This window comes from Dama dama, chromosome 2 (genome assembly GCF_033118175.1).
Source record: "Dama dama isolate Ldn47 chromosome 2, ASM3311817v1, whole genome shotgun sequence".
Lineage (NCBI taxonomy): Eukaryota > Metazoa > Chordata > Mammalia > Artiodactyla > Cervidae > Dama > Dama dama.
The window spans coordinates 32,627,836-32,655,455 of NC_083682.1; the positions used below are offsets into that span (position 1 = coordinate 32,627,836).

Consider the following 27,620-nt stretch of genomic DNA (forward strand, 5'->3'; position numbering starts at 1 on the left):
AATAGTAGTTTCTAGATGGGAATTATTAACAAGGAGAACTATGCCAGTGTTGGGCTGGAAAGAGGGCATCTTGTTCCCTCCCAGTTCTGGGTCTATCTCCTCAACCTGAGAAAATATACTGTGATCAAGAATAACAAGTCCTTCCCACTTTTCTTTTCCTCCCACTTGCTAAATTTTGGTACATTGCATATGAAATTAAACAGTAAGTAAAAAATGGGCTTCATATATATCTTATTTGTTTAAATTTTGATAGTAACTTTGCTTGTTTTCACTTACAGATTTCAGGACATTTTGAAATGGCATTTTGAAGTTGAATCTAGAAGTGCAGATAATCAAGTGACAGGGTGTAAAAGTCAGCAGAGAGAGGAAAGGAAGTGGCAAGAAATGAAAGGAAGCAGAGGTAGGAAATAGCATGGCACACCGGGAATTCTAAGTTGTTGGGACAGCTGGAGCACATGGTACAATGGGGAACTGTGGTGAGGAAAAGAGGCTAGAGAGGCTGGGCTTCCCCCACTCCTTTGGCAAAAACCCCCATCTTTATCTCTGACTGAGACTCAAAAGAAGACTTGGAAAATAGAATTTAAGAGATGGATAACTGGATTAGCATCCCAGGATTCTACTGACCTTGGATTCTCTCTGGTCTTCTTAGGGGGACAATGGGTAAATAAAACGTGAAAGTTCCCAGTGACAGCTAGATAAACGTTGGCTGAATTGGAATGTGCTGCAGATATTAGGAATCTGGGGTCCTGGTTAAAGTGTATGAAGTACTCTCAAGGTAGGGGGAGGACTAGATCGGGCTGGGAAAAGAAAAACACTTAAGACTGTTCACACAGGAAGGTTTAAGGAGTGACCCTATTGAATCTGGAGTACTTGCTTTTAGAATAAATGAACTGCAGAAGATATCCTTAACTCAATGTAAGAGCAGAGTGGTTTATAATCTCCGCTGACAGGCTGAACAGTTCATTAAATATTCTGTCTTTGTGAGTATTGTCGATGCATAATCAGCACCTCCTGGAACAAGGTGTACAGAATGGGGATTAGTGCACACCATTTGCTTGTGTGCACACCAATAGGAAAATGGAAGAGCTGGAAATAATCCAGAAAGTTTTTTGTGCAGAAATACAAAATGGTATTTTATTTATACTTTCTTTAGCACATGATCTTAATTATGCTTTATAGCCTGACGATGGTTATCATAGGCTACAGATAATCATGCTGTTGATCAGACTCCCTTCTTGCCTAGAGTAAGAACAGCAATCTCAATGACAATTTTAAAAGGGGAAGGCGAGATTTGTTTCAGATGTATTTCACTGCTTATGGAGGACAAGTGGCTTCTCACCACGGTGACAATCAGGTTGCTAGGCTGGACAAGGCCAAGTTTACAAGAATGGTCCTCCCACAGATTTACTGAAATGAATGGTTCATGCTACCAGCAACTTTCTTTAAGTTCTCATTAATTTCCCATGAAATAATTGCTTGGAATACATCCAAGCAGTTCCTTTACTCAGTGCTTCTTTGTCTTGCCGACAGGAGGGTCAGTCAATACTGAAACATACAGTTTGAACCAAGCATATGTGATGCCCACTGCACAATACGCTGAGGTCAGTAACAAAGGGATAAATGGGTACTTCAGGTTCCAGGAGGTGAACGGGAATACAAATTCACAGAAGACTTCCAGAGGTCCCAGGCCAAGGAGGTAGAAAGTTTCCATCCAATTAAAAAGAGGTTTTTCTTTTCTGAAGAAAAAAAGGAGAGAAGTCTGACTTTAGATGAGTCATTCTGCTTTTGCAAACATTTCTGAACTAAAGCTGCCCAGCTGCACTGCCTTGATGTGAAGTGCGGCTAAAGCCAGAGTCAGAAGAATGCAAAAAATTTCACATTTAGAAAAAAGTGATAAAACTGTATCATTCTATTAACTCAACAATCCGAATTATCCAATCATCATCTATGCTGGAGTTGCTGAGGGAGAACTAGCTATGCATTTGGAAGAGGAAAGGGGGCTGGATACTGTGACATTGGAATAAGAATAAACAGTACATAATTTTTGTTTGGTAAAGTCATATAAAATGTTAACCATTTTTGATTGTAATTAAGTAGTATTAAGTATATTGATAATGTTGTATAACCATTACCATCGTCCACTTTCAAAACATTTTCAACACCCCAAAAAGAATCTTTGGAGGCAGTAAAGCAGTAATAGCTCCCTATCCAGCACCACCGCCACTCCCACAGGTCCCTGTAACCACTAATTCACTTTCTGTCTCTATGAATTTGCATAGTCTAGATATTTCATGTAAATGAAATCATATGATATTTGTCCTTTTTGTGTCTGGCTTATTCAGAGTGATGGAATATGGATAATTTCTCCTGCTATTGCTGATATTTTGTGATGTTGTGATATTACCACTAATACTTAAAAAATTAAAATGTAAAAGATTTAATCATTTAGGAGTAAACATTTCACAAGAGTAAAAAGAATTTTAAATGTACTTCTTATAGGTTACCTGAACAGAGTCTTCAGTGAGGAAATACTATAGATGGTAAACAGTAACATGAGTAAGATTTTAATGGGAAGTTCTGTTAAAAGAATAAAAAGGTACATATGATAATTAAGTTGGTAAGAGGAAGGTTTATGATATTTAAGGGAATATAATCATAATGACACAGCTATATAGTGCTAGGAATGCTTTTTGAGCTTAACTATGCATTTTTGTGACATCTAAAGATACTGAGAATTAGGGATATATTGGAGGTTTTATTTAAGAGAATGGATGAGCTCTCTCTTTCTAAGAGACTTTAAGGTAGTTTAAATCAGATAGCATTGATCTGTAGGCTCTGATGTAAAGGCATGACAAACAAATAGATCTCTCTTAAAAAGAAGCTATTTACCTGGTGCAGTGAAGAGCAGAGGGAAGAGGGAATAATGTCCTGTTGTGGTCAGAATCAGAAAAATTGAAGCATCTACTGCTTTTCCCACTGATAAGAGGCTAAAAATAAAAATTCTTATAATAATTCTTAGTGTAATTAATTAAAACATAAAATGAAGCTTATACTTACAAATAGTTATATATATATATATGTAATATTATTTCTACAACTGGCTTTGCATAAAATAACATACTGATCTTTGCTACAAGTCTAATTCCATTGAGAATATTAATTTTTTTAGTGGGAAACTTGAAGCAATACATAGAAGAATGTACCACACTGGATCGTGGAACATTCAAAAAAGAACCTTCTCTCTCTGAGTAACTGCCTCCTCAAAGAAAGGAATATTATGGGGTTGGGAGCTGCCTAATGGTGGTAGGCAGGGAAACTGGACTTGAAAGTTTTATTTCCAACCCTATAGCTCTTCTCTAGGACAATGCCCCACATGTGCTGGTGTTCAATTAGAATTCTAACTAAAGACATTAGGAATTTTGCCCTATTTTTTACTTTGGAAATTCCAAATTGCTAAATGAACTCAGACAAGACATGTACTGATCTGACATATTCACTTAATGTTCTTTCAGAGCTTAAATGATGTCTCTCAGGATTTAAGAAAAAGCTTAAGAAAAGGGCTAATTCTATTACCATCTATGTAATTGGGTTTCAGTTGTATACAAAATGGACACATTGTGCTTTTTTTTTTTTTTTTTTAAGCATGGCACAGTGAAAAGAACTTAAGATTCACCATGGTAAGATTCAGGTTAAAGTCCTAACCCTGCTATTTGCTAGCTGTGTGACTTTGGATAAGTCAAACTCTGAGCCCCAGTTTCTGCAGATATAAAGACAGGGGATAATCATTTATCCTAATTATCTTATAGGCTGTTGTGAGGCTCAAAAGAAAGAATACAAAAGCACAAAACAAAATCCCAACAAACAACAAAAACAGCTCTGAGACCTCTGAAGCGCTGTGTGTATGTCAGGTATGATTCCATGGTGGACTCACTCCTTACTGTGACTAAACAACAGCCAACAAAGAACTGTGGGTGTGATGACATCAAAGGCCATGTTTTTCTTCATACTCTGCTGCCATTCAAAATCCAGCAGTAACAGGCTGGTACCATGACACCTAATCACCACAGGACCCCTTACCAAAAAATGCAGGAACAATACGGGCAGTTGTGCATGCCTTAGAACTTTCACAGGTGCAAGGATCCCAAGTTAAGCATCCCCATTCTGTTCAGGTATAAGTCTGTTCCCACACGTCTTTGCCTATCCCACGGAACATGTCAAAGGACAGATCAAACGGAAAACAATAGGGTCACTGTGAAATATGCCAGAAGTGCTGACTAAGTGAGCTTACCTCATTGGGAGAACTGCGAGGAGAATGGCTTTTTCATGGACATGCCAACCAAACATGAAGGAGCTCAAGGCACAAAGAATTAGACATCGGAGAAAGCCTCTGGGCCCTTGAGGTTTAAACCAAAGACAGAAAATAGAGGGCTAGAAACAACAGGCAAAGATAAAAACTTCAGTATCATTTAAAATAGGCTTTACTGAAACATTGTTAGGTGAATATAATTTACATCATCTCTGAAAAACAGTAGCTCATTATTCTCCATCAAACTGAGATAGTTTGCTTTGTGAACAGTCCACCAAAAGTTAACATAGAAACACTACTCAGAAAAAGGCATTTGGAAATATATATTTAACTCATTAAAATTAATTTTACTCATTGAAATTAATAAGGAAAGATAATTAAGTTCTAGGATAGCCAGTATAACCCCCTATTACACCTTCATAATTAGTTAACTAATAGTCATTGAACTTATTAGGTCAAACTACAAAAGTTCACCGATATTGTGGAGCTAATAATAAATTAAATCTTAGCATATTAATAAACAAACACCAGGGACTTCCCTGGTGGTCCAGTGATTAAGACTTTGTCGTCCAATGCAGAGGGTGTGGGTTCAATTCCCATATACCTCGTGGCCAAAAAACCAGATCACAAAATAAACAATTTTGTACCAAATTCAATAAAATTTTAAAAATGGTCCACATCAAAAAAATCTTAATAAGCAAACATCTAACTCTGTGAGCCTGGAGGAGTGTAATTTATAAGCAATCCAAGGCCTTCCACATGCAACTTACAAGGCTGAAATTTTAGGAAAAAGTTTAACCTCAGTTAGAATATGTGGATAAATAGGCCAACAAAGCTTAATTACCTACCAGTACTGCCATGCAATTAAGCAGGGTCAGGTGTCTTGTGAGTAGGCTTGATTATTCAGAAACAAAAATTAAAACTGAGTGTAATTAGATATGACTGCGTTATTTATATTGACTTCTACTAAAATTATATTATGAAATTGAGTTCATCATGATCACTAACAAAAACAACTTTGAATGATGCCTATAACAGCATCTGACTCATGTAAGATTCTTATTTGATGCTCAAACAGCCACTGTGACTATCTCAGCTCATTATCAAGACAAAATATCCAAGCGGTCCAGAAAAATTCAGACTTTTGATCAGGTCACCACGGATGAAAACAAGAACCTTCTGTCCTTACTACACTGTCCTTTTTCTCCACGGTGTGGTCCAAGTTCCCTCCCCTGGGCTTTTCGTTCTTCATCTGATGGTGAACAGATGGTCTGCCAGCCTCTCATGAGGACCTCTCTCAAAGAGGCTTTACTAGTAATCCTTCCTTATGGTGTTCAAAGTTACCCTAAGAATTGCTAGGAAATGCCTCAATCTGCAGCAGGATTACAGCCATGGAATTTATCCTACGGTTGGGAAGACTTGAAATTCAACCAGCCACACAAAAGAAAAGGACAGAAAACTCAAGAAACGAGGACCAGGTGTGAATTCTTACCAACATGGCAATCAGAGTGCAGATAAAGGTGGCCAAGGGCGTCACTGAGGGAAGGACTGTGTGTTGGAACTGCTGAACTAAACCACTTGTCATTGAGGCCTTGGGAATCTTGTTGGGGTCAAGAAGTTTCAGTTCTAAACCTACAGAGCAAAGAGATATTTTGTTTTGTTTTGATCAATGGCACGCCGTGTTATGTGTTATGTGGCTTCCTTGGTGGCTCAGCTGGTAAAGAATCATCCTACAATGCCGGAGACCTGGGTTAGATCTCTGGGTTGGGAAGATCCCCTGGAGAAGGAAATGGCAACCCACTCCAGTGTTCTTGCCTGGAGAATCCCACGGACAGAGAAGTCTGGTGGGTTACAGTCCCCGGGGTTGCAAAGAGTTGGACATGACTGAGCAACTGACACTTTCACACCGTATTTTACCTATCAGTTCCTTGAGGAAAAAAACAATATGCTACTAAATCTTATAGACTGCTTCAAGGTCAAGATTTCATTAACTCAGTCCCACAATATTCTACCTAAAATGCCCCTGGTTTATAGTGTGGTTATCTGCATTGGAACAGAAAACCTCGCTGGCAGGTAGTATGGATAGCAATTCACTCTCATCTCTAAAATGAAGCAAGCTTTCTCAAATACTACCATGTCACAACCCAGCTTTGAATCCTTCCTTGACTGGGATAAAGTCCATATTCCCAAGCATAGACCACAGTATCTTCCATGATGTAGCACCTCCCACCTTGCCAGACTCATCTGCTTTACCTTGTTAAATATAGCTTGCTGCAATGAGCTGACATACCCCTCAGACACCCGTGTCCCTTTGCACAGACTACTCCTTTTGCATGGAATGGCCTACTCACTTCACAGAGCTAACTCCTAATTCACTCACCTAAGAAAGCTCCTAACTCAGGACATAAAGCTGATTTTCTTGTGGGCTAAGGTGGTCTGTTACACATGCTGCGCTGTATCTGTTTATACGTTCATTTACTCTCCTACACCAGGTTCCTTAAAGGCAGGAATGACAATTTATTTCTATGCCCAGCATATAACATTCCAAGAAATACTTACTAAACGAACCAAGTCCGAGGATAACAATGCAAGCTCCAGCCCGAACAAGCTAACAGAAGAGTCAAAGATGGTCTGAGCACCTGAATGGCCCCATCTAATGCCACTGAAAATTAGTGAAATGTGAGAAAAGTGTAGACTACTAAAATACCTGGTATTCATTCACCTCTTCCCTTTTCACTTCAGCCTGCAGATTCTCTCTTGAAGCTAATAATTACCTGCCTGAAACAGAACTGCCTAACCTGCCAATGGCTTTCCACTCACAACATCCTTCAGGAGACAGATATACAAGATGAGGTACAACAGTTTCCTGACTCAGATAAGGCAAGCAGCCCCTGTACCTCATATCATGCCAGTCATTTAAAGTTTTTAGAAGTGTTAAGAACTTACTTTATAAGATGCCATATATATCAAGGCTGGGCTCAGTGGGTGAGTGAGAATACCAAATTATGATTTCCCGCAAGTACATGTCCAAAACAGTAATAGCAGCTGCCATGCATTAAGCACCTGCCATATGCCACGGGCTTTGTAGCCATTACTTTTAGCTCCTTGAGGCACAAAAAGATGAGTGCCTAAAAAAGATGACATGCCTAAGGTCACACAACTTAGGTGGAAGAATCAAATCCAGTACTGTCTGGTTCCAAAGCCCCTGCTACTGACAGCCTGGCATGTCTTTATTGTTGCATTTGCTTCTCACAATAATTTGTTACATTTTAAAGGTTGTAAACAAGCAACAAAACACCTTATGTGGCCTGCAAAGCCTAAAATATTTACTGTCTGTCCGGTTACAGAAGCTTGCCTGCCCTTCTCTTGATCCTGCCATTTCCCGTCAGGCTAGGCTGTATTCACAGATGAAAGAATGTGAGTTGTTCTACAGTTAGTTATTTTCAGAACAGTCTGAAAGTATAAATTCCTTTTCATCACATCTCAAACTTAAAAGCATAGCCTAAGTTTTCTCTTTCTTTTCATCTCATGCTGAATGCATGCCTACCATTTCCCCTATTGCTTTAATACCCAGAATCATAACTTACACATTCTTAAAACGCTTCTTCACATTTTTAAGTTTAAAAGTTAAGGTTATAACTGCTGAAGAACATTTTACTTAAGGTAAAAATTACCTTTTAAAAATGTCTAAATATTTCATTCCCAAGGAAAGGAACAACAATCTCACTGCCACAAAGAGCTTTTATAAGGAATGTAGTCTGTTTCCCGCACTGGAGTCTCAGTCTCAGAACCACTTCTCTGTTTATCCTGAGAGCTGAAACGCGGGGTTGGAGAACAAACAGTTCAGCCTCATTGACAAGACAAAGCAGGGTTTTTTTTCCATTTGTCAATGTGACTAGCTCTTGCAATCTTCATAGTCTCAGTAAGAAGGCTTAGGGAAGTCCATGCAGGTCCGGGGGTTAGGACTCAGTGTTCACTGCTGGGGCCCGGGGTGGATCCGTGGTTGGGGAACTAAAGACCCACAAACCATGTGCAGACACCCGAGCCCCCACCCCCCCGGCCAAAAAAAGAAAGGTAAGAAGGTTTGCTACCATACCGATGACGGACAGCACTTTATCCAAAGCACTGTACAAAGCCCAGAAGTTTGGAGCCCAATATGCATGGCAGAGGCCCCTCTTGAAGGGGAAGAGTCGGGAAAAGACTTGAGGCAGTTGGTTCTGTTGAAAAGAGATTAAACAGTGATCAATCTTTTCTAAATTAAAAAAGACAACTAGGGTACTATCTGTGGCATTGTGTGAAGAAAGTTATGAGGTCTGAGTTCGAGTATTTGTTCCTTCAAGGAAGGAGTTATGTGATCTGAGCAGTTCACAGAACTTCTTGTTGTCCAACCTTCTCATCTGTCATGTGCAACAAGGTATATCAAAGTACTCTGAATATCAGTCCGATGCTGTGTATAATATATAATACAATAATGGAAGAACTGATAAGGGGCAAAGGAGAACACAGACTGCAGCTTCACCAAGTTTACTAAGATATGGGGACGATGCAGAAGGCTTGATGAGACAATGCAGTGTTTCCCAGTTTTAGCAGCAATTAAAATTAACAAGTTGAATTCAGTGCAAGGAAAGAAGCAAAAAAAGGAAAAACACCTGTTGAACATCTGTAACATATTAGGCACTTGAGAATGTTTGCTGTCAGTGACTGGGAAAGCACTGAGGACTGACTTGGGGTCACAAATAAAACATAGCAAACAAGCAAATAAACAAATCCAGAAATCTGTGACTACTTACTAGCAACTCTGTGTGAGTGTGCGTGTTTGTGAGACATATTGTTAAACACACAAATGTATGCACATACGTATTTGCATAGGCCCAAAAATGTCTGAAAGAATACCATCCTGTCTTTGAGGAGTCACAGTTGGAAGGAGTGAAACAGGAGTAGTTGTGTTTATTTTATATATCCCTGGCTTTATTATTTTTTCTAAATAACAACAAACATGTCTTCTTTATAACAAATAAAAGACTTACCAAGGCTAGAAAAGGACCCAGCGAAACAGCAGAAACTAGGAAGACAATCAATCCCAGGGAAATAAGGCGGACAAAACTGAAGCTGTTCCATCGGATGGATCCGTCTACAGAAAAGACCATTATCATTAACCAGAAGCATGGAGCGCCACAGCTTATATAACATGCCCAAATTAGCAGTAGCCCATGACAGCATACCAATCTCTATGATGTGGCAAGAACACAGAAAAGAATGGGTTTTTACCCATTTTTATAGGATCAATAGTTGAAAGATATCTGCTGTGCCTCATAAAACCCCCTCAGAGGACTTCCCTGGTGGTCCAGTGGTTAAGACTATGCTTCCACTTTAGGGGGCATGGGTTCAATCCCTAGTCAGGGAACTAAGATCCTAAGTGCCATACAGTGTGGTCAAATAAATAAATAAAAATTAAAAAGCAAGCCCCTAAGCCAAGACAAAATAAAAAAAAAAAGAAAAATAACACAATCACTAAAACTTGCCTGGTTTATTTGCAGTGAAACAGTAAGATCGCAGCAAATATACACCGTAAGCTGGTGCTACATAGAGGTAGATGTGCTTGAAATGTAGGAGAACAGCAAAGAGAAATGCTCCTTCCATATGCCTTTTCTAGGAGATTGAAAAGGGAAATATCAATTCAAAATTCAGGGTAGACTAAACACAATAATGTAGCATCCTGGACTGGATCCTGGAACAGAAGAAGGATGTTAGTGGAAAAACTGGTGAAATCTGAATGTACCAATGTTGGTTTTTCAGTCTTGATGAATGTACCATAAGATGGTAACATTACAGGAAAATGAGTGAACGGGTATACGAACTCTTATTATATTTGAAAATGGTTACGATAAATGGGTGAGGGGAGAAGAGAAATAGGTGAGGGAGATTAAGAGACGAAGTACAGTTGCAAAACAAATGAATCATGGGTATGAAATGTACAGTGTGGAAAAAGTAGTCAGCAACTGTATCTGTCATCTCAGTATGGTGACAGATTGTCACTAGACTTACCATGGTGATCATTTTGAAATGGATAGAAATATTGAGCCATTATGTTATGCAACAGCAACTAACAGTGTTGTAGATCAATTATTACTTCAAAAACAAACAAACTCATAGGGAAAAGATTAGATCTGTAGTTAACCAGAGGTGAGACATGGGGGAGGGAGAATTGAATAAAGGCAGTCCAAAGGCAAAATTGTAGTTACAAGATAAATAAGTTCTAGGGATGTGATGTACAATATAATAAATGTAACACTGGTGGTGTTTTAGTCTCTAAGTCATGCCCAACTCTTTGTGACCCTGTGCACTGTAGCCCACCAGGCTCCTCTGTCCATAGGATTTACCAGGCAAGAATACTGGAGTGGGCTTTCATTTCCCTTTCCAGGGGCTCTTCCTGACCCAGGGATCAAACCTGCATCTCCTGCTTGGCAGGTGGGTTCTCTACCACTGAGCCACCAGGGAAGATCAGTATAAGGAGAACAGAAGGAATTGATTCCAACTAGCTTTTACACTGAGCCTAGTGGGCTCATAAATTCATTATTTCAACAAATATTTATTAAGTACTAAGTTTGATGCTGAGGTATAAGATACATCGTCGTAACAACACACTATAAATTCTCGCTAAGGAACCCAAATAATTTAATTACCTTCACCCTCTTATAGTTATACAATAGCTGGAGCTGATTTCCAGAGAGGATCTGGGAATCATAGTATGAATAATTATAGATAAACTATGCTAACAAAGAATCACTTAAATCTTACATTACATATTAGGTAACGTAGAGTACAACTGGGCTGAAGGCAGCAAGTAGTACCTGATCTAACAAACTACCTAGGAGAATTAAAGGCATTCTGATTTGGGGGGGCAGAGGGAACAACCCTCCAAACTGAGTTGACTATGACTAAAGAAGTCTGAATTCTACCTACCTCACGGGAATTTTGGAAGGACCAAATGAGATAATGGTTCTGGGGTTCAGCAAAGAAACTGCCAGAGGGACCGTGTGAAAGGCCAGGTTCCTCCTTTCACTGTCTCATCAGGTGTGGTCTAGAACAGATGAATCAGCAATGGTAAGGCAAAAACAAAGGGATGCTTCTAAATCTCTCCACCAGTTTTATTATTTAAGATTCAGAGAAAGTCCAGCTGGTTCTACAGCTAAACTTTAGTTCACTTGTTCAACAACCATTCACCCTTCACTCACTGAACACCAATTATGATCTATGTATAGTGTGGCTTATAATGGTTAAAAGAAAAAAAACTTATCTAGACATTCATAGTTGACAAAGAACTTTAAAACAGATTATTGAATTTGATCTTTCCAAAGTCTCTGTGAGGTAAGTGGCCCCATTTAATAAACAGAATGTATTAAGGGTAAATTTTATCTTATGGATGAGAAAACTGAGGCTGAGAGGGTTGAAAGACTTGCCTTGGGTTGATGGTTTCCAAACCTGACGGTGTGTTAATATTCCCTGGAGATTCCTAAAACCCAATCCCAGAGATGAGGAGACTTCTAGAAATCTAAATTACCTGCTTTCCTCCTCTAAAGAAAGGAGGATAATTTTAACAACTTCACAGAATAGTTGCAAGGTTTACTCAATAAGATATTATATATCATGGACCCAATCTGACACAGCCAATGCTTTTGAATAACTTATCTGAGTCACATAGCTTGTTTGGGTTATTCAGGATTTCAACTCAGGTCTTCTGGTTCCAAATCCCATACTTTCCATTACACTATGCTACATGGTTCTGATGGGTAAGGCCCCACCATCACAGTTACTATTCTGTATAAACTATGGAAGACTTCATTTCTGGACAAATGATCCAAACCAAATATAGAAACTCGAGTTTATTTCAGGCCTGCCACACCCTAACAAGTTTCTAGAGTATAATTTTCTCATCTGTAAAATGGAGAAAAGTATTACTAAAAGAGAAGATGGAATTTGTGAAAAATACTTAGCACTTGGCAATGGAAAACAGTTGGTCAAATAGATTTACCTATCACCTTTACAAGCTAAAAACCAAACTAATAGAATTAGCCTATTTTGTGTTTACCTGAAAGAAGCGTGCAATGGAGAGCAGCATTAATCCAGATAAAAAACCATTGTACTGGAAATGAATATCTGGACGTAGGTCAAGGAAAGAAAACAGAGGATACCAAATTCACAGTGAACTGTGCCAGCAGACTGAGTATCAAAGTCACAAATGCTTACTTTATAGGCAAATTAAAGACAGCAGTATTACTACCAGCTGGGAGTTTGCATAAAAGTGTTTTGCATAAATTGCGAAATTCTAGACAAACTTTTAAATTAAAATTTACGTTTAAGAAGAAAACCAGGAAACTTTCCCATATTTTCTGTAAGTTAAAGAATGAACAGCTAAAGGAGTTTTTTGTTTTGTTTTGCCTTCTAGAATCAGGTATGAGAAAGGAAGGGACCTAACAGCTACCGAAGGCCATTTCATGCAGCATTTTGTTGTCAGTTAAGTATACAATGAACCTGTGAGGTAGTCAGAGCCCAGAGCATTACTCTACTTATGGCTTATCACCACTTGAGGACAAAACTGAGACTTGAGTCTACGTCAGACTTAAACCAAAGTGTAGGTGCTCTCACCTACACCTGGCTATGTCTATGAAAACTAGAAATCTGGCTTCTGTCATTTGGATTTTAGTTACATTCACACCCTCTGAATTTAAGAACTTTGCCTGTTAACACGGGGTAAGCCAAGATGGGAGAAAAACATGAAGGCTTGTTTCCACATGCAATACTGTGATAGGCCCTTTTCTACAAAAGGTATTTAGAATAATATAAACTATTTCAGATATGTATATGAGATTAATCTAAAGACAGTTAAGTCCCAGTATATTGCTCTCCTAGTGATTTACCTGGTTCTCAAACGTCATCACTAACTTTTCAGGGACAAAGTGCTCTACAACCAGAGGGCGGTAAAGTTGAGTAGAGACCACACTTTGGGGAACTGACTAACCCATCCCACATCCACTTTCAAAAGCAGCTCACATTTCAGAATCATCATTACAGAAAGAATTAATCTTATACTTTAGTACATATCAAATAAATAAGGGAACAGTGCATAAAACGTCAAGGATACGGTCTACAATTAACAACCCGAAGTTCCACAGCAGTAGTACTGACAGAATAAACTTCGGCTTCTCTGTAAGTTCTTTGCCTGCTTTTTTCCCATCAATGCATTTACAGCACCTAAATTGGAACATGAGGAAAGAATCAGAAACAACTTTTATCTTCATTAGAACATTACAATACTTTTACAGAGCACTCTGATATACTCTGTTGTGTTTTACTAGCCATTCCTGAGAAACTGTCCATGCCATTCTTTTCTTTTTAATGTGGAACTATTTTATTTTGAAAATGAATGATTGAAAAGCAACATTCAGGCTGAACAGCAGTTGGAAAACTCAGGTTTCTATCAATCCAAATATGAAGGAAAAAAAAGGAAGGAAGAAATGGAGGAATGAGGAGAGAAAAGATGAAGGAAATAAAGCTACTATTTATGGAGCACTCAGTATATCCTAGATGCTTTCACTAAGAGTATAATAACATTTACTTCCCCAAGGACCATGGAAGGTTTTCTTTTTATTTATGTATTTTATTTATTTATTTTTAGGTTTTCTTTTTAAAAAGGAGGAAAGAGACTCCAGGAGACTTTCTTGTAGTCCTTCAATATGTCTGCACCCTATCACAGCTCAATGTTGCCAGTTATCAACAGGGAAGAAAAAGAAAAGCAACAGCATCCAGTTGTGGTGATGTGGACAACTTTTCAGTTAAAGTGCCCTTAGGTGTCACCTTTCCCAAGTAATTCCAGGGGGTTACAAAAATTTTAGTTGCTTCCCTGTCAGTTCATTAGAAGTAAGGATTGGGGTGTCCATGCCATTCCTGAACCTAAAAAGGTAGTAGCAGAAACAAAGTTCTCAGGGCCAGTTCCATGTCTTTCTCAGCTACGCTGACTTGAAACAAAGTTTTCATTTAATAAAACAAATTAAAAAACCATCCACCAAAAACCCAAAAGAATGTTGAAAACTGAGAGGACACACACTATTTTAGTCTTTAAGGCTTAAAAAATGCAGACCAGGATAACACAACATCCTAAATTATATGTCATCAAACCAGCCAAATTAAGAATAGGCCGGTGAGAGTTTGGGAGAGGGTGGTGGAGGGGATAGAAAAAAAAAAAGAATAAAGACACAAACTTGCAGCTTTCAACTACCCAAATAATTTTTAAAAATGCCTATAAAAAAATGTATGTCATTTAAAGGTAAAGAATACAGTAATTAAGTGATAATAGCAGGTGACAACAGTACCATCCATTTCTATTTTGTAAAAATTATATTCAGACACAAAAAGAGGTTGAAACAGGCACCAAAATGTTGATAGTGACAGCAGCAAGTGGAGGAATATGGGTTCCTTTTAATTTTAGTGAAAGTGTTAGTCACTCAGTCGTGTCAGACTCTGTGACCCCCATGGACTGTAGCGGGCCAGGATCCTCTGTCTGTGGAATTCTCCAGGCAAGAAAATTGGAGTAGGTTGCCATGCCCTCCTCCAAGGAACCTTCCCGACCCAGGGATTGAACCCAATTCTCCCACCTTGCAGGCAGATTCTTTACCGTCTGAACCACTGTATATGTGCTCTTTTCCAAAATTTTGACAAGGATGTACTATTCTATGAAAAGATTTTTTAAAATGTGTTTCATTTGAATACCAGCAAATCCTGAAAACAAAGAAAGCTAAAAGTGAAAGCAGACATAACAAAGATGCAGTTGGACAGGGGTAGGAAAAGGTGTCCTGCTTTTCCTCCCTGGAGCCTGAGTTTCTTCACAAATAGAGAGAGTAACCTTATAGGGTAATTGAGAAAATTAAGTAAGTTACTAATCCATACATAGTGCCTTGTTTGAAGTTTTTAATCTTAGTTAGCTGTTCTCTCTTACACTGTAGATGGAAATGAACTCTTCCTTCTCTCTGCCTGCATACACTTTCCCAGGGAGCGTGGATTTAAACATTTTGAGTTAAAAGGAGTACATGATATATCACCTTCTCCTCCAACTCTTGCCAGGTCATACACAGAATGAAAGTCAGGGAACCAAACAGGAGTTATTCCGTAAACATGAACAGAGGTTCAAATATCCCCGAGGGACTCTTTCCTGAACGAGGCAAGAGGTTCACTGGAGAAGGCCACATAAACAGAAATGATCTATTTATGACAACGGGCACTAGTTACTGCTCTGTCACAATCATATGAGTAGGCTTAAGTATTAGGACAGAATAGAGACCAACAATGACTGGGAACGCACTACTTGCAAGTCACTGTGCAAAACATTCTACATATATGTATTTGACTACTTAAAAGTAGCTTATAAGTAAAAGATGCAAAACATCAAAGTATATGATATAAACATAGCTTAAAATTAACAAAGAGTCTTTGTGAAGGAACAAATCCAGAGACTGCAACTAGAAGCACTCAGTAAGATTTCTTGAGTTTACCAGAATGGACACTCCACTGGTGGTTAGCACTATGCATGTGTGTGCGTGAATGTGCTGCATTGTGTGTGTGTGAGTATCCTAAAGAATAGGGTAGGTCACAGCAGCATGTGGTGGCCTGCTACAAGGAAGGAAAGAGAGGCCTGTAGAGCCATCCTGGGCAGGAGAAGTGGTCCTGGAACTCTACTTGGGCCTACTTTTCACAACATTCACAAATTTCACAACATTCATCTTGTACTATTTATATCTTGTAACCCCACCTTAACCCCCATTTTTTTCCCCACAGTATTCAATTAGACTGCTAGCTGTAACTACTCATTGTGCAGTTTAAAACACAACAGTTATAAATGTCCCAGCATTTGCTATTATATGAACTTCGTTTGCCCACAGTGAAGAACAGCTTAATACTATTTAATACCATTTCCTCAACACATCTTCCACACGGAACAGCATTCTCAGACTTACTCATGGACAGCATACACAAAGAGTGCATCTGTAAAGATGACGGAAAATCTCTGGAAGAGTAAGGTCCTTGAGCTGGAGTAATTCAGATTACGGACATTCAGCATCTCTTGATCAAAATATTTGGCAACATGTGACAGGGCATACTCAAACCATGCGAAAAAGGGGGGGTAATCCAAGGTCCACTCTGAAGTTGCCTGTGGTAAAAATAGAAGACAGAATATATCCTAAGTAACTGAATAAACAAGATACAAAGACTGGAAATTTTCATTCTCTGGTCTTCAAAAAAAAAAAAAATAACCCACACATAAAATGAAATTACACTTAAAATATGCCATAAATAGAAAAATTTCTATATTAGGACTGAACAGAATAGTAAAAGTCATTTCCTAACTTATTTAATATAGTCTTCAAGTTCCTTACAGTCAACTGTACGTCAAAAGAAATTAATTTGAAAAAAAAAAAAAAAGAAATTAATTTGAAAACTTATAGTAGTGAATTTGCTTATGACATGGTTCTAGACATCTAAATATAAAAAGGGAGCTTTACTGTTTAGTTGCTAAGTCGTGTCCAACTCTTTTTTTTTTTTTTTGTGTCCAACTCTTTTGTGACCCCATGGACTGTAGCCTGCAAGGCTCTTCTGTCCATGGGATTTCCCAGGCAAGAATACGGGAATGGTTGCCATTTCTGTCTCCACAGTATTTTCCTGACTCAGGGATCAAACCCATGTCTCCCTCATCGGCAGGCGGATTCTTTACCACTGAGCCACCAGGGAAGCCCCGAAAATGGAGTTAAGGCATAACAAATGATTCTTTAGCTTGGGTTTAAGTTACGTCCCAGAGTCACAATTTCCCTACCTGTAAAATGAGATACTGTGAGGACTAAATGAGAGAATATATATGAAATATATTTATAAATGACAAAATGCTACACTGATGCTACTTATCTTTTGCTCCACTAGGTTATAAGACCCTTTAGAGCAGAAACCACTCTGTCATTTCTGTATCTTGAACACTTAGTAAGTTTCTGATATATTAAGAATCAAATAGTCATTAGTTAAATGAATAAATAGTTCCTAATGATTAAATGCCTGGAGAAGGAAATGGCAACCCACTCTAGTAATCTTGCCTGGAGAATTCCATGAACAGAGGAGCCTGGCAGGCTACAGTCCATGGGTTTGCAAAGAGTCAGGCATGACTGAGCAACTATCACTCAATGATTAAATGAAAATATAAATCATATGAAAACTATATAAACTATACAAAAACATATAAACTATATATAAGCTTTATGGTACTATATTTTGGTATTTTTGTTTCAGTTTCTACATTCATAAAACAAGAACGGTAGTACTCACCTCATAAGTTATTGCATTACATCTTAGCTGTGTGTGTGTGTGTTTAGTACTGAATCAGACACAAACTAAGTATCGGTAACTATTATTATAATTTACAAAAGTGATTACTATTTCCATAACTTGTCCCTAAAACTAAACCCAGATCTTATACCTAAAGAGCTGAGATAGCAATTATCTCTCTACTCTGCACCTCTTGCTCTTTTCAATCGAAAGCGCCTCTCCTTCTGGAAGTGCACTAAGGGTTCGCTTGGCACTAACTTGGTGCCCACAGGAAATATTATTTAGGGTCTCTCCTGTGTTATAAAATGATGCAAGAGACACTCAAATAACTTGTTAGCTCTTTGTTCCTGATAAGGAAGAATGAAAACTTTAGGTCCTAATAAGAAGCAGCCTGTTCAAAACCCCAGGCAGGTATAAAATGCAAAAGCCTCGGCCCTGATCCAGCCCAGAGGCTCTCTGTATAGGGCGCTCAATCTACAAAACCACCCACTAAATTCTCCCTTATGAAATGTTCCTTCTCTAATCTCAAATCTCCAATGTGGGATATAAATAAGATGAGCCACTGGAAAATGGAAAGAAATATTGGAAATTTTATTTTTTAATCTTCTTAATTTCTATTTTTAAAATAATATTAATACAGTACTACTTTTATAAAGACATATTGGGTAGTAAATGCTCAAAAATGACTTCTTGCTAGGGTGCAGATATATCTATTTTTTAATGTTGAGCAATTACTAGTCTATATAATTTCAAGAAGTTCAACAGGAATTTAGACTTTATTAACATCTGTGGTTTCCAGCCACAGTTACCATGTCAGAGCTCATGCTACCCTTAAAGAGCCATTTATCTTACTGGAAGTCTAAAAGATTTTCCTACTTTATCGACATACTTATTATTCTAAATAAAATGGGGAACAGGAAGCGTTAGAAGGACTGAGAAAAGGAATAGGTACTGCCTGGGAGACGGTCATTTTCCCAAAACGGTGTCCCTGTCCTTCCCTCTCTAACTCCACACCACCTCCGATCCCCTCTCTCTGCCGCTGCTTCTCCCCGCTGAGCCCAGAAGGTCTCCTGACCTCAGGAACTTCCCGCTGGAGCCATCCTCTGACCTAAACAGCTTCTGGGAAGCCAAGAAAGCTATTAGCTCACATTTCCTCCCGAGTGACCAATGCTGTCACTTACATGTGGGAGAGCTGGGGCTCATATTCTGTGTTTCCTGACTCCAAATCCATTAGCTCAGGAAGCTACAAGAACAGCTAAGACCCTCACTCAGTGGAGGATGGTGACTACATGCTGACCACAGGGGGAGGTCTCAGGCCCCGGGAGGACAGCAGAGCCCAACAGGAAGAAGAGAGACTCTCCCGCTCAGCCAGTGCGAGGCTGTCACAACTCAAGCCAATGAAAAGCCATGGCTCTTTGTTGACTACAGCCCCCCCAACTTCCTTTTCCCCTCTTTCTAAGAGCTCTCCTGCCCGTGCTGTGCAGGGACCTTGCCACAGTTGCAGACCCTGAATTGCAATTTTCTGTTGATTTTTTTTTCTGTTGATTTCCTGTGTGTGTGCCTGTGTGTGTGTTAGTTGCTCAGTTGTGTCCGACTCTGCCACCCCATGGACTGTGTAGCCTGCCAGGTTCCTCTGGCCATGGGATTCTCCAGGGAAGAATACTGGAGTGAGTTGCCATTCCCTTCTCCAGGGGATCTTCCCAACCCAGGGATCGAACCCAGGTCTCCTGTACTGCGGGCAGATTCTTACCATCTGAGCCACGAGGGAAGCCTCTGTTGATCCTAAGTCAGTCCACTTTTGCTGGAAAAATAACTGTCAGTCTACTTGCTTTAGGTCAACAAAGATTCCAAACAATTGTGTTCTTTCCACAAATATTTACTTGGGTATTTTTGTCTTTCCCAACCAAGGGACCAATCCGTTTGAGGTCAGAGCAGAAAGGAAGGTTAGAAACCATGGCTAAGGAAGGCTCTACAATGCAATCCACTGCTCAATATCTACTCTCCTCAGTATGACAGAAAGACCCTTCCAGACCCACAGCAGACACCTCACCATCCCTCTGTGAGCCTCACTGACAACTGAGTTTTGCCCCCTGTTGATTTCTTTCGTTGTTACTGCCGAGGAGAACAGGAAGAACAAAGAAGTATACCATTACTAGAATCTCTTTTCATACAAACCTCTTGTATCTAAAATAAATGAATATCAGGTGACAGCTCTGGCATAAACATATTTCAGGAATACTAAAATAATAGGTAGTAGTGAAAATTATAGGAGTAAAGGAGAAAACATCCAGAAAGAATGATAGAATATTAAAAGAAAAAGGAACCACAAAGAGAAGTCCAGAGGGAACCAGCTTTTGAAAGAGTATTTAGATGCAGAAGAGTTAGCAAAGGAGAGCAAGAAGGAATAGTCAGAGATAAAAGGAAAAATTGGCGAGACAAGGGACTGCCTTTTCATTTATAGGTTGAAGGTTATTATATTAATAATGCTAATTATTAAGAAGCTTTAGTAATGTTTAATGAGCACTTTTACTCTCAGTACGTCACATACGTTATATTCACTTTATCCCAATAATCATTTATTATCACCTAATATTAAAAGTTGGCAATGCTGAGGCTTTAAGCAGTCAAGTAGCCTACCCGAGGTTGCCCAGCACAGGTATTAAGCAGCAGAGCTGAAAGTCAAATCTAGACAGTCTGGAACGACAGCCCAACCTCTTGACTACCAGGCCACACATAAAGTCTCCTCACTGGTTTGCATTATAATTTACTTAAAGTTCCTTAGCATTCCTATGAAATACTTGCAGTGTTACTATGTGAAGAGGAATTTGGTCAATTAGCTCAATTATTCTCAAGCTTTTTCAGTACAAAGGACTATTATGACTTGACCTAAAAATCTAAAAAGCAACAACAAACTCAAAGAAAGAGTTTAGAAGTTGTCTTAAAAAAAAACCTCCCTGACATCAGAGTGCTGTTTTTGATCAAGTCATTTCTGAGCTAACGTCTGTTTTCCATGAAGTATCAGATGTTAAGTTAGTAAGTCATACCAGAAATAAAAATACAGACATGGTTTTTATAATAATGGGAGAGAATGGTTTGTATATTGCCAGATACCTACACATCACATTTCATTATTCCTGTCCTCATAAATCATAAATGTTAGGGAGAGACAGGATCTTAGAAATAATTCATTCCAAATCCTCATGTAACTGACGAAAAACCAAGGCTCAGAGAGATGAAATATATTTTCTAGGTGGTGCAGAGCCAGGCCTAGAATCTAATTTTCCTTCTTTCCCTATCCAATATTCTTTCAAAAAGGATGTGGCAAATATTATAATTCCCCATATAAAATTTGGGAAACTCATTTTGAAGTCAAGAGGTCACCTAATAGCGCCAGAGGGCAGAACTGAATGAAACTGACTCCTCCTAAAACCGAGCTCCCTTGCAGAATTTGTGATTAACCTCTCTATCCAAAACTATTTCCTTTCTTTTAAAAAAACTATTTTTGGCTGTGCTGGGTCTTCATTGCTACATGAGGATTTCTCTAGTTGCAGCAAGTGAGGGCTACTCTCCAGTTGCGGAGTGCAGGCTTTTTCTTGCAGTGGCTTCTCTTACTGCAGACCATGGACTCCAGGGAGCGTGGGCTCAGTAGTTGTGGAGCATGGGCTTAGCTGCTCTGCGGCATGTGGGATCTTCCTGGACCAGGGATTGAACCCCTGCCCCTACATGGGAGGTAGACTCCCAACCACTGGACCACCAGGGAAGTCCCTTTATTCCCTTTCTTTTCCCACCACATTCTCCTCAGGAATTGAGGTGTATCAAAGGGGGGACTGAAACCAAACAAAATCTTGTGGGGTCTACTCAGGTGTAAGATTCTCCATGGCCCCACTTCTTGTTTGGCCTTCCAAACAGCAAACTCAAGGAGTTAATGATTAGAACAAGTCACAGGACTTTTAGTTCCTCCTGAAGGGATACAGGCAACAATTGGACTTGTATCTTTGAGTTGTTCTGAAGAAACTAATACCCTCAATTGGTGGATGATGGTGACTACATGCTGACCACAGCACATAGACCCCAGGCTGGAACCAGAAGGCTGATGATTTAAGATTCCCAAAACATCACTCTATGACTTTCCCACCAACCACTCAGAAAAATATGCATGACCTGATCATGCACCCTGTGACCCTCACCCCCTACTGCTACCTTTAAAACCTCTTGCCTGAAAGCCACTGGCGAGTTCAGGTCTTTCAAGCACAAGTTGCTCCTTCTCTTTGGTTGGCGCCCTGAATTAAACACTGTATCTTCTTTCACCATAACCCAGGTGAGTAGACTGATTGGTTTTGTGTGTGCCAGGCAAGGCGGCCCTAGTTTAGTTTAGTAACATGAGGAAAGAATACAATTTTTATAAAGTCCATTCAACCTAAGACCACGGGAAGAACTCTTTTAATTAATATCAATGATACTTATATGATTTCACATATCATCTTAAAAAAAATCAAAGGGTGAAAATTAACAACTTACCTCATAATACCACTGTGATATTGGCAAACTGTGGGTGATAGCAAGCCAGTTTCGGTGTACTTCAAAATCTGTGGAATGGCTATTCAAAACAATCAGATGAATAAAATGAGAGTTCAAAATATTTATCAGTTTCACATTTCTAAAATTATGCTTTTAAATGGATCAACACCCCTTACACACTCACAGCTCACTATCCTATAAAGACAAAAATAGGTACTATACAAGCCTGAAACACCACTCACTTAGAGGCCAGACTTCCTTCTGGAAAAGCTGGGGAATCTCCTAAGTGAAAAGGGTCTCTAAGTTAACCACGGGCTGACCTAAAAGCCCAAGCTTTTTCTTAAGGGAGGCCCTCAGGCTATTGCTCAGAGAGGACTTACTCTTGTTCACTAACAATGTTAGTAAGATTCATGATCTGGAAAAGGCCTCACATAAGCTGGATCTTCAAGGATGAGTAGGTAAGTTCATGAGACAGAAAAGGTGGGGGGAAAAAAATGGTCCTGTCTTTCCCATATTTCCAAATACTGTTTACTAGTCTCCTTCTCACTATATATAAATATATCTAAGTATGTGCCCTATAGGGGAGGAAAACTGTTTTCCCTTCAACCCTTCTAGGTTCTGTGGCTAACCTAAGAATTAAATTGACAAAAGACAGAATAAAAGGAAAAAAAAAAAGATAATTTAAATCATTTCTATTTACTTATCTATTTTTGGCCACACCATGGGCAAATGGGATCTTAGTTCCCTGACTGGAGATTGAACCCACGCCCCCTGCAGTGGAAGCACCCAGTCTTAACCAATAGACCACCAGTGAAGTCCCCAAAAAGACAATCTGAATTATTTTCATATGTACAGGAGTCCCAGAAGATATGAGACGTGACTCATAAGGTGGCCAGATGATTGAGGCTCATCTCACTATTCTGAGAGATATGGAGAGGGGAAGGGGGCTGGGCTTCAAAGAGAGAGGAAGGTAACTTTTGGGAAAGTGAGAAGAGAAAATGTTTGGCACACAAAGGTTGCTCTGCCCCAAGAGTAAGTCTTAAGCGAAAAAGTCATCTCTGGTAAGAGCTACCTTCCAGGTACAGGCCCCCTTTCTAATGTATTCCCTTGAAAGTAACTTGGACAGCTTTCAGAGCTTCTCCTGTATCTGCAGGTCCTCAAATTAATAGGTCCCCCCAAACCCTTATGCCAAAGAGGCATATTTTGGGGTGTATAGTCAGCCACCCTTTGTTGTTCTTTAGCAAAAGCTTATTTTTCTGTTTGTTCACTCCTGTACTTCCCCTCCATATCTTGTACAGCACCTGATAATGTGTGTGGATGGGCTCCATACATTCTTGTTGAATTAACCACTCACCAGAGTCAATGAGTTCCACAGCAGAACCTGATTTACACTTTCCAATGTTTCATACAACATTTCTACAATAACAACTCTGTGATGAGTTTCCCAGCCAATCTCCTCCACGTCTCTTTCATGGCTTGCCATTCCAATATTCATCAAGCCCAGGTTCCCTTATGTTCAGTTCTTGGTCTTCTTTCTATACAGGTTACTCTGCTCTGGACAATCTTACTCACACTTACTGCTTCCACTATGAACTGTGGAGTGATGACTCCCAAATCACATATACAACCTTGGTCTCTTTCCTGAGTTCTAGGGGAGACATCTCCAACTTCCTGCTGATGGTATCTCCCGAATCTCCTACAGATTTCTCAAAATCACAATTCACAAATGATCTTATGATCCAACATTTCCATTTCTAGATATATACTTGAAGGGGAGCAAAATGTGTCTCTTTGGCAAGAGGATTAATTTAAGCTAATTATTTTTAAGAAACAGAAGACTCAGGAATCCTTTTTACCACCCTCTTAAGTGCCTAAAGAATTTATATAAAGGGCTTTGTTTCTGGAATAGAGCTATCACCACTGATACTGGTCAAGAATATGGGCTAGGTGTGGTGGAAGAAATTCATCAGAGTCTAAAGATCAGAGTCCACTCTGTCCCACTGTCTCTTCATGGCCCAGCAAACATTTGTTTACCAAACGTTTGCTTTTCTATCTCCATGTTGACTGCCTTTCTCCCCTTTGAAGTCCCAAACCACTACCCTTAACATCCGCTTGTCTTTAGTTGAAGATAGTATTTAAGGTGGGGGTTTCAGTCATTTTGGCAAGTTACTCTATTATCCTGAGTCTCTCCCATGTACATGCTGTTACACTTTTGTTTGATTTTCTCCTGTTAATCTGTCTCATGTTAATTTAATTCATAGACCAGCCAAAAAAACCTGGCCAGAAGGGTAAATGAAAATTTCTTCCTCCCCAACATACTCAATAGAAATGCACACATATGTTCAACAAAAGACATTTACTAGGTACGTCTTCAGGCCTCATTACATGTCAGAGACCTTTCCTGATACCCAATCTAAAGTAAGTCTCTGGGACTTCCAGAGTATTGGCAGTCCAATACTTAAGACTCCAAGCTTCCACTGCAGGAGACATGGGTTTGATCCTTGAGTCAGGAACTAAAATATCAGTGCTGCTTGGCATGGCCAAAATAATAAAGATAAATAAATAAATATACTTTAAAAAGTACTTTATTACCATCACTTTAAAAAACAAATGAGTCTTCCCTGTTAGTCTTCTTATAGGATCTCATTTTTTCCCTTCATAACACTTAACATAAGCATTGTTATGTAATTATACACTTGTGTTGATCTGTTTCTGGGACTGCTATCCTTACTAAACTACATAGGAGTTCCCTGGCAGTCCAGTGGTTAGGACTCAGAGCTTTCACTGCCACTGGGCCCAGGTTCAACCCCTGGTCAGGGAACTACAGTCCGGCAGGCTGTACGACGCAGCCAAAAAACCCAAACCAAACCAAAACTACACTCTGTAGTGTTAGAGATCATATTCATTTTTTTCCTCCCCTCTAGTACCCAGCCTCAGTATCTGGTTCATAATATAGCACTTAGTAAACATTTTGGTCCCCTTCATGGATCACTGCCTTGCCATGGCAAAGGGGCTTGAGTAACTTAATGAAATTATAAGCCATGTCATGCAGGGCCACCCAAGACAGACAGGTCATAGTGGAGAGTTCTGACAAAACGTGATCCACTGGACGGAATGGCAAACCACACCAGTATACTTGCCATGAGAACCCCATGAACTGTATAAAAAGGTGGAGGGACAGGGAAGCCTGGCATGCTGCAGTCCATGGGGTCGCAAAGAGTCAGGAGTCGGACACAACTTGGTGACTGAACAACAACAAAAACATTTTGGTGAATACTTTTGCATTTATCCTGCAGCTTCCCTCTCACATCCCAGAGGCTTCCTGTTTGAGAAGTAGACCGTCAACTACAACTCACATTCTTAATCCTGGACCAAGAGCTGTATTCAAAATAACCACGCTGAAGACACATTTCTGGGCTGAAGTAACTAAAGCAAGGAACGTCGATTTATATGCACAGTTAAAAAGAAAAATTCCCTTTCACTCTGATTTGAGAGGAACTTTCTTCATATTTAGAAAGATTTTTTTCCAATTTGCTTTTAAAAGGAAAAGATGCTTTTTTATTTCAGTTCTGCAAAGTTCAACTGCCAAACCCCTTCTTTTCCCAAGCTCCTGTAATTCATTTTGCTAAACCTACATATACACTTCATTGCTTATATATACATCAGTATGCGTTTACATTCTATACACACAGCTCTTTCATATCCAACAAGAGGTCACCAAGATCTTGAACTAAAGGATACCAGTAAACCAAATCCTAAACTGGGAACTGGGGTAGGGAGATGCATAGGGAGAAGAGGAAAGAGGGGAAAAGTGAAAGGAGGAAAAATTAGGATGAACAGAATGTGGACGCCAACATTAATAAATATTGAGTACCTACTGTATACATCTGGTGGTTGTTTCCATGCTTTCAGTCTTGGTTTTGCATCCATGTGTCATGCACTGGTCTAAACCTGAGGGACCTGGCCCTGTCTACCTCACCCCTTACTGCCTTCAGTCACAATGGGCACTTTCTGTTCCTAGAATACTCAGTTCTTTCTTACCACAAGGCCTATTCACTTACTCTTTCCTATACCTGGAACTACTTTTCACATTGCTTATTCTTCTGCACCCTACAGCTTTCAACTCAAACATCATCTCCTAAAAGAGAGTATACTCTTGCCGGGTAGTCGCTCTCTACTTCTTTCACAGACCTCATCACAATGTGAAACTTATTCTGTTCGTCCATCTGCCCCCACCAACTCCTTCGAGGACAAGGACTGTAAATGTCTTCCCCAACTGCCTCTCCAGGACTTAGAACAGTGCATAATTAGCACAGGAGGCAGTTGATAAATATTGTATTTGAATGAATGTTGGAGGTGGACCCTGAAGCCCAGAAACACAAAAATCAGTGCCAGATATGACTCCAGCCATCCAGAGCTATGATCTGGTCACCAGATTCTAGTGCATAGGTAAAATAACAACTAATGGGCCGAGTAGGAAGCATAGCAAAGTGTAGCAGCGACCTCACGACTTCAAGTTCCCTTTCCTCCTCTCATTCACGCTTACTCTCGCCCGTCCTGACCGACCTCGGGGCCTCCCCGCCCAGCCCCGGGCCGTGTGGGTCCCTTACTAGGTAGGGATGAGAAGGCATTTGAGGAGCGTCACCCCGAGCGCCAAAGCCGAAAACCAATTGCCACCGCCGGTCGCGATCCCGAGAGCCGCCATTGCTACGGCGCCGCCAGCTTTCAATCAACTAGACCCGCCTGCGCGACCCCGCGCATGCGGGGAAGGCCCTCGGAGGCGGCGCCCGCGAGCTGCGCGCATGCGCTTAGCCGCTCAGCCGCTGCGGTTGAGGCCGGCTCTCGGGCGTTTAAACCTCCCGCTCGCGGTCCCTTCACCGCCCGCCTCCTTCCCCGCCCTGCCGGAGCCTGCGCCGTTTCCAGAGCGACAAGTGAAGTTTCACAGGATGCTTTTTCTGTTTTGGTTCACAAAATTGTTGGGTGTCTGGCTGCTCTGGTTGTCGATTTTGCCTGCCGTTGGGAAACCTAGCTGAGAGAAAACTATTTTTTCGTAGAGCCGCTCATGTACTAATGGAAAGAATTGTAATCCCAGTGTAATAGCAGATAAAAGTACCTCAGGGTATTAGAGGCACCTAAGGCGAACACCTAGAGTATTATTAGCTCCAGGCAGAAAATGGCCTGGGCAGAGATTCCGACGGGAAAACTTGGGGAAGCACCTGCCTGAGGGGAGCCCGCTGTGGAGCCTGACTAAAGTCTAGTGCTTCTTTCTGTACACTTGGGGACCTTGCTCAAGTTCAGACTCTCGATAGGTCTAACGAAGTCCCACAGTGTGTGAATACTGCTGACACCCGCGCCAAAAGAGCCGAGGCACAAAGAATGGAGCTAGTCTTGTCTCCCTCGTGTACTGTCTGATGTTGGACAAATGACTTTTTGA

At 40.1% G+C, this 27,620-nt stretch overlaps 1 protein-coding gene across 9 annotated transcripts; it reads right to left on the bottom strand.

Moving 5' to 3' along the window:
* Positions 1–800: 800 nt before the first annotated feature.
* On the bottom strand, positions 801–26,932 carry ALG8 (ALG8 alpha-1,3-glucosyltransferase). Of its 9 annotated transcripts, none has more exons than XM_061168267.1 (13): positions 26,797–26,932; positions 22,187–22,265; positions 16,315–16,508; positions 13,449–13,558; positions 12,396–12,463; positions 9,829–9,955; positions 9,334–9,437; positions 8,403–8,523; positions 5,799–5,897; positions 4,289–4,394; positions 2,890–2,987; positions 2,505–2,577; positions 801–1,736 (listed from the first exon to the last, which is right to left on the bottom strand). In XM_061168267.1, exons 1-13 carry the CDS (start codon positions 26,889–26,891, stop codon positions 1,505–1,507), a joined length of 1,506 nt encoding a protein of 501 aa, XP_061024250.1. In that variant the 5' UTR covers positions 26,892–26,932; the 3' UTR covers positions 801–1,504. The 9 variants fall into 9 exon arrangements, with proteins under 9 accessions (XP_061024250.1, XP_061024232.1, XP_061024204.1 ...); XM_061168258.1 differs by having other exon boundaries at positions 819–1,736; positions 4,289–4,428; positions 5,799–5,938; positions 26,797–26,912; XM_061168203.1 differs by lacking the exon at positions 26,797–26,932 and adding an exon at positions 26,065–26,761 and having other exon boundaries at positions 822–1,736; positions 4,289–4,428; positions 5,799–5,938.
* Positions 26,933–27,620: the final 688 nt, after the last annotated feature.